The 15237-nt window shown below is 34.1% G+C and overlaps 2 protein-coding genes across 3 annotated transcripts; both read left to right on the top strand.

Moving 5' to 3' along the window:
• The first annotated feature begins 1787 nt into the window (after positions 1 to 1787).
• On the top strand, positions 1788 to 6619 carry LOC138333198 (glutathione S-transferase-like). 2 transcript variants are annotated; one of them, XM_069281408.1, is made up of 5 exons: positions 1788 to 2020; positions 3332 to 3532; positions 3783 to 3917; positions 4497 to 4650; positions 5157 to 6619. In XM_069281408.1, the coding sequence occupies exons 2-5, from the start codon at positions 3352 to 3354 to the stop codon at positions 5365 to 5367; spliced, it is 681 nt and encodes a 226-aa protein (XP_069137509.1). In that variant the 5' UTR covers positions 1788 to 2020; positions 3332 to 3351; the 3' UTR covers positions 5368 to 6619. The 2 variants fall into 2 exon arrangements, with proteins under 2 accessions (XP_069137509.1, XP_069137508.1); XM_069281407.1 differs by having other exon boundaries at positions 1791 to 2016.
• A 2882-nt stretch (positions 6620 to 9501) lies between these two features.
• Positions 9502 to 15228, top strand: LOC138333199 (glutathione S-transferase P 2-like). Its single transcript, XM_069281409.1, has 5 exons — positions 9502 to 9670; positions 11024 to 11224; positions 11516 to 11650; positions 12185 to 12338; positions 13497 to 15228. The coding sequence occupies exons 2-5, from the start codon at positions 11044 to 11046 to the stop codon at positions 13705 to 13707; spliced, it is 681 nt and encodes a 226-aa protein (XP_069137510.1). The 5' UTR covers positions 9502 to 9670; positions 11024 to 11043; the 3' UTR covers positions 13708 to 15228.
• Positions 15229 to 15237: the final 9 nt, after the last annotated feature.

Below are 15237 nucleotides of genomic sequence, written 5' to 3'. Positions count from 1 at the left end.
TCAACTTGACGTACGAAAAGTTAGAAACCAATTTGTAAAGTTTAAATTCGTTTCATTATGTCCTTAGTTCTATCTCTGGATTATATGATATTGCACTCTAGACCGTAATTGCCTAACTACTGCAAGCTGTTACGTTGATTTGTTTGTTATGCGTAATGTGACATGTATGATATGTTCCAAATATGCCAAGTGTAGTAGTGGTATCTCACCAAAGTATACACCTTCTGGTCACATTATACTGACAACAAGCCATCTATTCGTCTCCTTCCCTTTATGCTGAATGTTAACGTGATCAGAAGCTATTATATGATAGGCTGGTGTGTCTTTGCCTGGCGAAGTAACCTAGATCTTGCAGGGAGAAACGCTGATCGCGGAGATATTAGGACAAAGAATTATTTTTAAAAATATATTACTTGAATACATTTATCATTATTCCGAAAACAACAGATACACTTACTATTCTATTTCTGTCGATCAGATCCTTTGTGCCTTTGGACAAGTATTGTCATTTTGACAGAATTATAATTAATGTAGCAATTGCGGTTTATGGAAAAACTATGTAAGTAACATAATGAAAGGTTACCAAGTATACAGCAGTTGTTCACTCCTTTGCCTTTATCACGACAAAGCACGTATCTCTATATATTCTTATAATGCGCTGATAAACATATCTTAGGGACAGCTGGCAGAGACAGGTTTTAGGAAACGTAGATCATAAAAAGTATACTTATATTTGGACAGGAGAACCGTACATTTTACCAGCTGTTCTGGTTTTGCACTTGTTGACGTCGTCTGATGAAGGAGTGTGTATCCGTTGTCAAATGATTCATTGTATATGTAATGCCAGTGTAAATATACGTGATAAATAATAAGTGGTAGTATGAATGTAATCTTGGGTGACTCACATCAATAATTGTTTTGACTGTGTATACCAGTTAGCAAAAAGTTATTGGGTTTTTTTTTTAAATAAATGTTTCTGGGTACAGACAAGCGGTTGTTATCGCCACAGTCTGGCGGCAAGTATTAGCTTAAAGTTCAATAAATGTAATTGATTTTTATTGACTGGATGTTATAACAAACACCGTCAACAAACGCGTAGCAGAGCACGTAGATCCATTTTACACTTTCCCCATTCAGATATCACAATTTCACATTTTTCCCATGGAAACTACGACAATATTGAGTTGGTCATTCGTACGGATCCATTGTAACTTGTGATACTATCTCTGCATTAAGATTTGTGCGTTGTCTATAACTTTGTACTCAATAATATCTGTTGAAACGACAAGTGAATACATTATCGTTGATGTTTTGGTTGATTGATTTCGCTTAACGCCTTACTTACAATTAAGGCCACTAAGAACGACATCTCGTGTTTATGTTTTCGTCAGTTTGTTTGCGGAGACTGCCGTATACTTGTATTGCGTCTCATTGTAATAGTGAAGCTCATTTCATGTTGCCATTTCACTGGGTGAAACAATATATTAATCCCCCCCCCCCCGATAGAGTTGTGATGCTATTTTCATTGATTTATATCTATGTCCCCTTTATATATTCTTTCGATTTCCACAGAACATAGATGTTTATGTTTACTATAGGTGTTACGTATACTTCGCCGGCTGGTTAGCCGACGTTATCACCGACACATATCTCCTTCCTAAGATTTATTTAAAGGCTGACCGCAGACTCGACCGTTATAAAACAAACAACCAAGTGTCCAGTTGTGGTTTATCTCTGTATTACACATGGTTGTTCCTTCACATGAAAATACAAACAACACTTTCAAAACATGTTTAACGTTGTAAAGCTAACAATACTTCAGCTTTATTGCGTACTATAGCCAGGGTATGCATAATATCCTTCATCAATCCTACGTGTGCCGATCTATGTTCCAAATAATGACCGGGGCTCTTAACACCACAAACTCAAACCATACAATTTCGTGCATAAAACGTGAGAGTTCGTGATCGGAGTCGGGTGTGTTTACAACGCTCAGCTGTTCCAAGACAGATACGGGTAGGTATGCAATCTTAGTAATGGATGTTGTTCAACAATATACTGCCAAGTCTGTATGTGTATATGTATACAGTTTTTGTATGTACATGTATTAACACACACTCTTCTCTGTAAATGTTTAAAACCTTCATATGTTCAACAGCTAGCTTACAGGAACCCACATATCAACGATTTCATGATTCAGAACATTTGTAAATTTGTAGCATATGCCTACTACGAATTCAGCCAATAGTCGTCATAGGTAATATGTGTAAACCTTTTTTTGTAAGAATTTACATGTATTATTAAGGTTGTACACACATTCACATTCGACTCGGTTTATTTAAATCCTGTTTGTTTACGTGTGTAAGTGTGTAAGTGTGTACGAAGAGAGTTTGGAGTTGAATTACTCTCTACTTCTTTCCGATAAAATAGAGTAGCGGGAGGGTTGTTGCCTGGTTACAGAAAAATGTTGAAATAGGCACAACATTTATTAATCAGACATGGGATATTTAGCGAAGCAAGATCGACATGGGGATCTGATGATGTATCTCAGTAAACAGTGTACGGAATCGACAGGTCCAGGCATATTATAGAAAACTATTATTTATGCAAATTATATTATATTACATGGCGTAATTTGTGGGATGTTACTCTACACTTCATTAAAACAAGTGCATTATATTCTGCAATTATAGATAATCCATTGAATCATTTTGGGTTTTTTTCACATTTTTATTAAAAGCAAATATCAGCTTAATTGTGCGTTTTATGGAAGCCCATTGAGCCGTTAGAGACGAGAACCAGAGGGTGCGGAATAGTGATCGTTCACTACATTATTAGAGCTGAGCAAAGTTACTATTTTTATATCCGATACCTTTATTATATTGATAAAGCTGTAATGTGTATGAGTCGCAAGACACTTCAAATTTCATTATAACGATAACAGTCACCATACAAATTTAGGTCAAGACTGAGTCAAAAGTAAAATTCGTAATTGAATATTGGACAAAGGCAAATGATTAGTATGCCAAATAACGGAAATAGATCGATCTGTCCGTGCAATTCAGGTGAAATAAGTTTTCCCAATGGAATTGTGATGTAAAAAAAAACAAATCACTTGATTATTGAACTACTAATAGAACTGAAGGTAAGGAGACATAGGTTTGGGTATATCACACCATAACGATTTATTTTTGGCTATGTCATTTAAATTAGTATCTAAATTCTAAAAACTATAATTCATACATAACTGGGATTAACTGCATTATATTCATAAATATTCTGGACAATGACCATATGCCCAATCAACTTACTAACCGATATCTTATTCCAGATTACTAGTATCAATACACCATGGCTGATGACTGGGAGTTACTTTACCATCCTTTGGGCGGTAGAGGTGAATACGTTAGACTGTTGTTTGTCGAGAAAGGCATCGAATTTAAGGACACCACTGATCCCCAAGTCATCGCCAAGGTGAGGGAAGGAAAACTGGACGGATTCCCAGTCATGTTTCCTCCTGTACTATGTAACGGTAAGTCCTGTACATAGACTGTATACAAAGAGGCGTCCTTTAAAAGGACACGAATTCAAATATACCACAGTCTCCCAAAACATGTACTAAATACTTCATACACGTAACACACCGCAGACATGGGCGGCCGTCCTTACATGACCCTTGTGTTTAATACGGCATTAATTTAATCAATCAAACAAGTTTCAGTTATCATCGTCCGTGATATCTAATCCTTAGTTTTAAAATTGATGGTTTTTTTTCAATATAGGTGATTTCCACCTCGCCCAAACTCCTACTATATGTAAGTACCTCGGGAAGAAATTTGGGATGTACCCTGATAATGAGACGGACGAATGGCGTGCCGATCAACTGAACGCAACTATACACGACTTCATTGGCGAAGGTACGGATCATTGGGTGGTATCAGTTTTAACATTGTTTTGTTAATACTTATCTTATCGAAAGAAGAATATGACTTGTTGCAATGACTTTTCAGCGTTTATCTATCTGGGAACGGTAGTAATGTGATAAGTATGGTGAAAATTTTGTCTTTTTTACTTCAAAAAAATGTTATCTACTCAACTTTAATATGTACTTGTAGATTTTATTTTCTTACGTTTTATTATAATAAAGGACATCATCAAGTGTCATTGTTATAGGTAAAAAAATGGGGGGGGAAGAAACACGACTAACGTGACTATGTTTGAATATCGTATAGCCGCAACGTTTCGCGGGTCAAAATTTCCAGGATTTGCACTAATTTAGTGAGTTGGATGTAATGATAAACATTTTGTATAATCATAATCAATCCATTTCTTAACTTTTCGCGGATCCATTTTTTATGATCACAACAACATCCCTTCTTATAGCGAAAATCAGGGTATTTCCTTTTAACATATTTACCTCCATTCCTATTGACATGGATGAAGATGACATCATTTAAGCAGTTACTTGATATGATTTACGTTGTGTAATCACACAGGGAGATTATCATTCCATGGAATTCATCCTACCATGACCTATTATAAGCAGATTGAAGAAACCAAGCCTTACATAGAACGATTTGTCAACGAAAGATTACCAGTTTGGCTCAAACATTTCGAGGCTGTGCTGAAGGAGAACAATGGAGGTAAAGGGTAAGTGTATGTTTAAAATTCATCTGACTAGTTCTTGGACCATTTAATGCATCATATGATGAGGTGTCCGAGGGACAAAGATGAGCTCCATTTTATCAAACACCATGACTTGGGTAAATATATTTAAAATATGGTATGCATAACAATGTCTTATACATAACAATGTCTTATACTATGCGCTAACTTTCCACTCTCTTGTTATAGTGTGTCATCTTATGCATATTTTATCTGTTCTGTATGGAGAATTCAAATTTAATCCTTGGTCGGAGACATTCAAAATTCATTGTTATTTTTGCCTTTTTACATGTTAAATAATTTAACGGATAATGATTTTTATTGAGTTTGAGGAAAAAACCACAAAATCAACCACTGAAAGACTTGAAGGTATTTTGTTTTTTTTAACGATTGGGGGTTAATAATGAAACATTACTAACGCAAATGAAAAACAATCAGCTCACGGTAACATTTTATACATGTATATAATATACCAATGATCTGTTAAACAGGTTCCTCTTTGGAGAGACTGTGACTTACGTAGATCTAGGGCTGATGCAGGCCCTAAGGGCTACAGAATCCCAGTTCCCTGACGCCTGGAATAACGCTGACTATATCCCGGCCCTGAAAAGTTTTAAGGACAGAATGTGTTCTCGGCCGCGTCTGGCTGCTTATTTCAAATCCGACAAATGTCGACCGTTTGCGGGCGATAGTATGATGTAAAATATCTGCGAAAGACTATTAATACGCATATCAATGTTCATATCTTCGAATATGATTAAATATGGTAATACCAGAAACATAGATGTTTGTGCGTTCCGGACTTGGATGTAGAACTTGAACAGTATTTGTCTCAACTCCTCTAAGATGTCGTGTTTATATTATCAGAATAAAGAAGACACCTTACTTGTCTGCAGCGTATGATGCATCTCACATATGTTCTTACGTTGTTAATGAGGATTTCTTCATGTATTACATATAATATATATCAGCAGAATACCGAGTAAAATTAGAAATGAATGATGCAATAGAGATTGACTTAAATACCAGAGTGCCATGTTAATCAGGTGTTCTTTTTTTTATTCATATTTTTTGTCCAAAAAAAGTTATACAATCAAGGTGCTTGCCCAGTAATGATAAGACAAACTCGACATAATTTGCCTTTGATTAAATATTACAATGTACTTCATTATTTAAAAATATATCAAAGGTTCAAGCTAACATATTTATGCGAAAAGATCTTATGGTTAATAAGAATTAGTCACATAACATCATTACACGAAATCTTATGCGTTAGCTATAGGAGATTTCAGAAAAGATGGCGTGACGTCACAGAAAGTTTACATCCGGGTCTTCAAAAGTACAAACACAGTATGGCGACTAATAAAAACAAAAACAGATACGTACATCTCTGCTACACAATCGATACTTTGACAAAAATATACACTTTCATATTTACAAATTCCGATTATAAAATTGTTTATTATTGTTTCAGAGGTTTGAGACAGATATTTTTTTATATCTAAAATAGCTCATTGCTAAATATATTTGTGTAGATATAGTGTTGAAGCCATGTCAGCTTGCGAAGCGGTGTCGGGCCTTTTTTTCTTCACAGGTAGAAATCCATGTTGTGAAAAAGTTATTAATAGATTATTGATTTTATTGTGTAATGTTTCTGTTATACATGAAAAAGCTGTTCAAAACACTATTAATAAAACTAATGTGAACCACCTTGCCAGATCACGGCCGCTCGTACATGGCTTCGCTGGTAGATCACCTCAGGTCACAGCCCATAGTTGGGAATTTAATCATATAAAATACGTAATTACCAACACATATCTCAATAAGTGCTTATCTAAGATATTTATTTCTTTCTTTACCATGTATATCTTGTTTTAAAGTAATGTACATGTATACGCACACGTATAGCTGCCGATATCTCGCAAAATAAAATGGTGAAATCGTTCATTTTTAATGCTGTATAGTTTATTTTTTAATTTCAGTCGCTTTTATTCCATGGGCTGCTATGTGAAGTCTAAATTTGAAGTGATATTACTTTTAAATAATTCGAATACATGTTAGATAGACTACATTTAGATTTATGAATACAGATCGTAGTATACTGTAAATGCCAACCAGGACACATTGTGCACGGCTTTGAAAATCCTAAAATATTCAAAGTTTTGTTTAAAAATATGATAAAAAGTTACTGTAAACTCACTTATTTGTATGTCATACACTAAATTCAAACATTTCTGACGAAAAAGTTATCCAGAATACGTAATTTTGTGACTCCGAAAAAGGACGAAAATCGAAATCTTGGCAGTACGGTACGTAATGGCTGCCGTGCGCCTTGGGTTATCTTGCAAACTTTAATTTGGTCATAATCACACAGGTGTTTAACCAAGTAAGACTAAGAAAACAGTAATCGCTTATTAAAATTTCAGTACGATATTTTGCGGAACTTGGAATTTAATTTGTAATTTCAAGCTGATATTTGCAATTTTCTGTCAATGTTTATACATAATGGCGACCGCTTTTTTTCTCGTGGCGGTCGAAAATGGAGTATAAACATAGTAAAATATAGAAATACCATATGTTAATATCTATATATTGCTGTTACATAATTTTATTTACACCTTTTGAAATTAAGATAAAGTAACATTTCTCGGATTGCCGTACTATTTATTACAGTAAAATGTAAACAAACATCGCAAGCGGCAGTGTTCCCACCATGTTAATGTGTACAGATATACGGAATTTTACCTTTGAGCGCCCGGATGTACCTTTGTGTGACGTCATCGCCATTTTTGCTGAAATCTCCCATACGCAGCATCCTTAATAACCTTTAAATGGAAAGTCATTCGAATCAACTAACCGCCCAGTCATACAACAACGATACAGTTTGGTTTGGTTTTAAAAGTGTAATATTTGATTAAATAGTTTTATTCATTTTCTTAAAAAATGTTAAGGTCAAGTTCAACGACACCTGTCTTTTTTTCTTTTCTTTTTTTTCGAAAAGAATTTTCCTTCCATATCGACTTATACTGACTTTTTTATATATACAGATATATATATATATATAACCTTTCGTTGTCTCCCTTTCTAAAGCACATAACAAACATTGAGGATTATTAGAGAGATCAATTTTACAAAAATCAGTGTTAGTTGTTAGTATATAGTGGGAAACTCGGAACTGAAGTTTAAGATTATTGGTAGAGATGAAGGGTAAGGCAATTCCAATTTGATTTCTTGTTCTTCGGATTTTGGAATTTTAAAATAGGAGCGAGCGAGCGAAATTTTTTTAATTCTAAAATCATTTTGAAAGCAGAAAAAATTGGAGCGAGCGAATATTTTCAAAGAATTTCTTATTAGACTTTTATATTTATTTTGTAAAATAAGACTTAATAACCAAGTTTTTATGTTAAAATATGAGTTTTGCTGTTTTCTTCAGTGTTTTCAACATTAATAATTGTATCAAAGATGTAAAAAATTATATTAAGGTATTCCTGCTACTGTATTGAAAATATGCTATTACACAATATGCTTTCAATGCATGGTACATTTTCATTTTAAGAAAAATCATAGCAATGTTTAATACCTAAAAGAAAGTAAGGAAATAGTCAAGAAAGCTATATATCTTAATAAGCTTTACTAATTGTCAATAATTTCAATAATTAATTTGCTGTTGACAGCGTATTCAGCAAAAACCAACAAACTTATAGAAACAACCAGCAAAAATCATTTAAACCAATATAACCTCATCCGACATGTTCTTTCTTTCTTAGTTGTCACATAATATTGTATGAAACTGGATATTTTTGTTTAGCATGTTACTTAAGGTAACTGAGGTGTTAATTAGTTAGCGATTGCCATCAAATAATTGACACGCCTGATTACCGTTTTTCGTTGATAAGTCGGACAGTCAAATCACCTGTCATGGTCGCCATTTTTAATGTAGGATAGAATGCAAAATCATTTTAAAGAGTTGCGGACATCGGCAAAACAGACTAAAATCGGGACACGTCATATTAAAAAGAATCTCTATCTTTAAGTACCATTCTGTTTACACATGGTGACAGAAAAACATGAAATTCATGTTGTTGTAAAGGTTTGTAAGACGCTTTTGTATTGGAAGTGACAAATGCACGAGTAATTCAAACATCTAAGTGACCAGAAAACGGTGACTGGTAAAATGAACCCTATAAAAATTTGCCCAGGTTCGTAAGATTCCCGGGATGAAGGGCTACCATATTTATTTAAAAACCGTTGATCTTCATTCAGATCACAGGGGTCAAAATGGCTAAAATGTTGTATTGTGCCAATAGTCAGATGACCGTTAAGGCTCATGGGCCTCTTGTTAAAAGACGAATCTCGAATTCTTGTGTATTTTTCTGTAGTTTTTTTCCTCCAAAACCTGATAAAGGTATAACGCTATTTGTTATTGTTTATCCCTTTCCTCATTATACTTTCTATTGATTTCCACAGAACTTAAATGTTTATGCATATACATTGTACATGTAATATGATATATGTAAATGTAATAATAATGTATATTGATTTACAATTAGAAGTAGTATATTACTATATATTAACATATATGTTACATGTCACTCGATCGGCTTGTCAGCCGACGTTATCACCGACACATATCTCTTTCTTAAGATTTATTTAAAGGCTCGACATATACCGTTCATAAACCAAACAACCAAACGTCCAGTTGCGGTTTATATCTGCAATGTTCATGGTTTTCTCCTCACATGGAAACATAAACAACACTTCCAAAACATGTTTAATGCTGTTAAGCTAACAATTCTTAAGCTTTAAATAACATTGAATGACGGACGGATATTTAAATGCAGGGTATGCATATGTGTTGTCGACCTATGTTCCAAATAATGACCAGAGCTAAGACGTGATCTTAACACCGCATACTCAAGTCATACAGTTTCATGCATAAAATGTGAGAGTTCGTGATTGGAGTCGGGTGTGTTTACAAATCACTGCTGTTCCGAGACAGATACGGGTACGTATGCCATCTTAGTAATGGATGATGTCTTATCCTAATTTTTTAGATCCAATCAATATTTTTCGTCTATCTTTAATACTAATACATGACTAGTAGTTTGGCCCTAAATGACCTTAGTTGTAGATGGGCCGTAAAACTCAAACAAACAAGCAAACAAATTCACCAATTTACTGCAAAGTCCTTATGTGTATACTGTAAAGTTATTGTAGGTACAGTACTTGTGTTAAAACCCACCATTAAAACCATTGTGTTAATGTGCAAAACCTTCATGCTCTCAATAGCTAGCTTACAGGAAAGCACATGTCAACAATGTCAAGATTCAGAACATTTGTGAATTTGTAACTATGAGTAAACCTTTGTGTAATATTGTGTTATCAAGGCTGTGCACACAAAGAAATTCGACTTGGTGTATTTTCTAACACCTGACGGGTGACAGTGTGTTACCCTCTTCGTTTTCGCGATGAAATACAGTAACGCGGGGGTTGTTGACTGGTTCCAGGAAAATGTTGAAATACGCACTATATTTATTAACCAGACGTCAAATATATATTAGCGTAAACAGGGTCGACATTGGGATCTGATAAATCGACAGGCCAGACATACATGTATCATAGAAAACCATAATTCATGCAAATGATATGATATTGATACTCCGTTATGGTGTAATCTATGGGATAATACTATACTCTCTAATATAACAAGTGCATTGTATTCTCCAATTATAGCTAATGCAACTGATTCATTTTGGTTTCTGCACATTATTTATTAAAAAAAATATCAACATAATACTGCGTTTTAAGGAGGCCCATAATAGCGGGAACCAGAGGATGCGGAATGGTAATCGTTCACTACATTATCAGAGTTGGCATAAGTGACTGTTTTTATATCCGATACCTTTAAGATATTGATAAAGCTGTAATATGTAAGAGTCCCAAGACACTTCAAATTTCATTATAAAGATGACAGTCACCATACAAAATTAGGTCAAGGCTGGGTCAAGGTCAAACTTAAATTTGACAAAGGCAGGCGATTATTATGAAAAATCAAGGCAACATATCTGCTATAATAATGAAGAGGAAAACGATACTTTTCAAATATATCAAGATGATAAGGATTGTTAGCGTAAATACGTCACATGATTATTGAACCATGACAAAGAATTGGAGATAATAAAATATAGGTATGCGTCTATCATATCATAACGATTTAGTTTTTGCTAATTTCATTTAACTTCGTTTGTGAAAACAATAATTCACACATAATTGGTATTAACTGCATTATATTTATAAATATTCTGGACAATGACCATATGATGGTTAAATCATCAAACCAACCAATGTTTGATTTCAGATTACTAGTATCAATACACCATGGCTGATGACTGGGAGTTACTTTACCATCCTTTGAGCGGTAGAGGTGAATACGTTAGACTGTTGTTTGTCGAGAAAGGCATCGAATTTAAGGACACCACTGATCCCCAAGTCATCGCCAAGGTGAGGGAAGGAAAACTGGACGGATTCCCAGTCATGTTTCCTCCTGTACTATGTAACGGTAAGTCCTCCGACGTAACAACCTTTGACCGCTGTACATAGACTGTATACAAACAGACGTCCTTTAAAAGGACACGAATTCAAATAAACCTCAGTGTCCCAAAAAACTTACCACATACTTCATACACGCAACACACCGCAAACATGGGCGGCCGTCCTCACATGACCCTTGTGTTTAATAGGACGTTAATTTAATCAATCAAACAAGTTCAGTTATCATCGTCCGTGATATCTCATCCTTAGTTTTAAAATTTATAATGTTGTTTTTTTGTTGTTTTTTTCCCCAATATAGGCGATTTCCACCTCGCCCAAACTCCTACTATATGTAAGTACCTCGGGAAGAAGTTTGGGATGTACCCTGATAATGAGACGGACGAATGGCGTGCCGATCAACTGAACGCAACTATACACGACTTCATTGGCGAAGGTACAGATCATTAGGTGGTGTCAGTTTATATTTTGTAGCGTATGCTGTTATATTGTTGATAATGATCTTATCGAAAAGAGAATATGAATATTTGTGATGACTTTTGGGCGTTTATATATCTAGGAATGGTAGTATAGCGTTAAATATCGTGATATGTTTGTTTTTATGTAAAAAATATTATTAACTTGACTTAAATATGTACCAAATCGAAATATATATTGGGGGGTTATTATAAAAAAGAACATCACCAAATGCTATTGTGATAGGTAAAAAAGGGGGAAAAGAAACACGACTAACGGGACTATGTTGAACACCGTATAGCCGGATACATTCGGGGGGAAGGGGGGGGGGGTCAAATAATTTGAACGTGAGTTGGCTGTAGTGGTATATAATTATGATTTATCCATTTCCTTTTTTTCTTTTTGCGTATTCAATTTTGTCCTGTCTACTTGCAAACATTACCATCTAACTCCACGTCTTATACATGTAAACATTGATGAGGATGACATCATTTAAGCAGTTACTTGTACACAGGAAGATTATCTTTCCACGGACTCCATCCTACCATGACCTATTATAATCAGATTGAAGAAACCAAGCCTTACATAGAACGATTTGTCAACGAAAGATTACCAGTTTGGCTCAAACATTTCGAGGCTGTGCTGAAGGAGAACAATGGTGGGAAAGGGTAAGTATAGGAATAGCTTACATAGCTTACACCCGCAGGTAATCACTTGTTTAATTGTTATCTAATGCAGAGTGTATGTGACAAATTCAAATGTAATGCTGGGTCGGAAACGGTTTATATGTTATTATATTATTTTCGCATTCATAGTTGATAGGTATTTAAGGATGTATTCCTCTGTGGTTTCAGTCCCGCTGAAGTCTCGTTTCGACATAGATCAAAAATCTAATGAGATTTTCAAATACGATTTATCAATATCTGTAGCATGTGGTCTGTAGCAAATTTTGTCCAAAAATAACATTTCTATTTTAAGTAGATTCTTTTATACAGCGATTTTAAGAAATGGCCCATTTGGCGGTCATTTTGAAATTGTGTCTTTTTTGGCTTTGAGTAGAGCCACCGTTTTCCCATTTTTTACTTAAATTGTTTTTACTTAAATCATCACCGCGTCAGCATTTTCAGCTGTATCGAGTTAATTTTTGCTGTAAATCTTCACTGGGTCCATGTTAATTAAATTATTGAACATTAATGTGAGAAATGATACACTTTTGTCACTTAATTTCTACATTTAATGGTAATTTGAGCACTTTTATTTTTTAGTCAAAAATATTGAAAAATAACAAATATATAATTGGGGCAAAAAAGTAAGCACACGGACCCCCCATTTTTCTGCCTGATTTAGAAAGAACAACCCTTTCCCTATTGATGTGCAAACTATCGACAAAAGTTTAATAACAGAACTTTTTCAAAAAAGGGTTAAATTTGACAAAAATGGCTAAAAATGGTGCATTATGGAGCTCAAAATTAAGGGGTAGGGGTAGCATATGTTGTTATTTTGAGAAAAAATATGACTCTTATTAATCATAACTGGTATATTTTTAATGAAGACTACTTGAAAATAAATTCTACAAACATCCATACATATCAAATACCTCATTAGGGAATTATGGCTTTAGATTCTAGTGTATGTGGTCAAAACGGTTTAATTCCAATAAAATCCACTATTTTGTCATTTTGGCATCTTTGAGTGACAATAGCTCAAAAACGAGCACACGGACATATGTTTTTGTTATGTGTTGGGGTTAACATGGAAACATTATTATTAACGCCAGTAAAAGAAAAATATGTAAAATGTACAAGATTTAATTATCTGTTTTACAGGTTCCTCTTTGGAGAGACTGTGACTTACGTAGATCTAGGGCTGATGCAGGCCCTACGGGCTACAGAATCCCAGTTTCCGGACGCCTGGAATAACGCTGACTATATACCGACCCTAAAAAGTTATAAGGACAGAATGTGTTCTCGGCCGCGTCTGGCTGCTTATTTCAAATCCGACAAATGTCGACCGTTCGAGGGCAATAGCATGATGTAAAATATCTGCGAATGACTTCAATACGTATTTTGATTTCCATATGTTAGAATACGTTTTTATATGGCGATACCTGAAAACTGGTTGTTAGCGCGTTTCGGACTGGCAAAGTATTTGTCTCGACTCTTAAGATGACATTTTTATATCGTCTACATGTAAAAGATGCTTTACTTGTCTGCAACGTATGATTCATCTGACATTTGTGCTAACCTTAATATGAAGATTACTACATGTATTACATATCAATACATATTAGCAGAATGCAGAGTAAATTTGGAAATAATTAATGCAACAGACTGACATAAATACCACAGTGCCATGCTAACCAGGTGCTCTTTGCTTTGTGTTGTATTTATACCAGCACATTTCAACTACACATATTCAATTTGTAATTTATATGAAATGTGATCTACTTCTGGTATATATTTGTGGACTGGATAATGTTATAACCGACACGTTTATTAAAAGATAAAATATTAATCCATATTGAAAATGCTCGACTGTTTTTAAAAAAGTTCAAATTATTTTCATACGACCAAGGTGTTTACCCAGTAACATTGTGACATACTCTTTTTACATAATACAATGTTTTTCATTATTGGAAATTACAAGTCTCAAGATGATATATTTCCTTCTTCATGGTGTATACAGTCAAATTTCGTTAATTTGAAGCCAGTATCATCATATTTAAGCGCTTATTTATCCGAATATGTGTATATATCTGACTGAAATGGTCTGAAAATAAAACGAAACGGGCTTCTCGAACAAAATAACTTTTGCTTTAAATAAGGTCTTCGATGATTAATGGTATATGTTATACATAGAGAATAAACTTAAGAACACTAAGAAGAGGAATACAGACGAACTTGTAAAGAAACGCCAAGGATCGTCGTATTTTCTTTGCTTTGATGACAATCTATGGGGGAAATATTCTGAAAAACAATAGCATTTGTTTTATTCATTCCCAATACATTATTTATTATAAGCAATAAAGGAACGAATAGCAGGTGAATATGTTTATTATAGAAGTTGTCAACATCATCTACGAACATTGTAGAAAGAAAGATACAGTATTTATAAATTTATTTAAAGAATATTGTAATACAACATTAGTTTCTATATGAGTATCAAATATAGCAAAATTATTTCCATTGTGTAAATCAATATGGATATGCATTATGAAAATTGTAAAGTGAAGCTTAATTCATTTTAAATGTAATATCTATTACCAATGTTTCCATAACGTCTGTGCCATCAATAATGTAAGAAGATAATGAAGTATTAGTGAAAATTACCCACAATCCCTTAAAGATACTACATTAATTATTGTTCAAATGATGAGGATCGCTTATGTTCTATGGTGGTGGAGCAAACATATCTTTTCGACAGCGTATAAAAGAAGATAATTCGAAAATGACGTGCATACAATTTCGAATAAAGCTTTATCAAATGTTTAAGAAAACAAGTAACTCTGTATAGTAATAGCACTTGCCTTCATAAATTTTTAAGATTATGTTAGTCAGTCATGTTTGA

Source organism: Argopecten irradians, chromosome 10 (genome assembly GCF_041381155.1).
Source record: "Argopecten irradians isolate NY chromosome 10, Ai_NY, whole genome shotgun sequence".
Classification (NCBI taxonomy): Eukaryota; Metazoa; Mollusca; class Bivalvia; order Pectinida; family Pectinidae; genus Argopecten; species Argopecten irradians.
The sequence above is the reverse complement of the archived record's forward strand: the minus strand, read 5'-3'. Positions and strand labels throughout refer to the sequence as shown.

Excerpts from the sequence above, each read along its gene's own strand:
- LOC138333198 (XM_069281408.1), top strand. The coding sequence starts at position 3,352 with ATGGCTGATGACTGGGAGTTACTTTACCATCCTTTGGGCGGTAGAGGT. Across the intron at positions 3,533-3,782 it reads TCCTCCTGTACTATGTAACG|GTGATTTCCACCTCGCCCAA; the intron begins GTAAGTCCTGTA and ends TTTTCAATATAG. Across the intron at positions 4,651-5,156 it reads GAGAACAATGGAGGTAAAGG|GTTCCTCTTTGGAGAGACTG; the intron begins GTAAGTGTATGT and ends TCTGTTAAACAG.
- LOC138333199 (XM_069281409.1), top strand. The coding sequence starts at position 11,044 with ATGGCTGATGACTGGGAGTTACTTTACCATCCTTTGAGCGGTAGAGGT. Across the intron at positions 11,651-12,184 it reads ACACGACTTCATTGGCGAAG|GAAGATTATCTTTCCACGGA; the intron begins GTACAGATCATT and ends ACTTGTACACAG. Across the intron at positions 12,339-13,496 it reads GAGAACAATGGTGGGAAAGG|GTTCCTCTTTGGAGAGACTG; the intron begins GTAAGTATAGGA and ends TCTGTTTTACAG.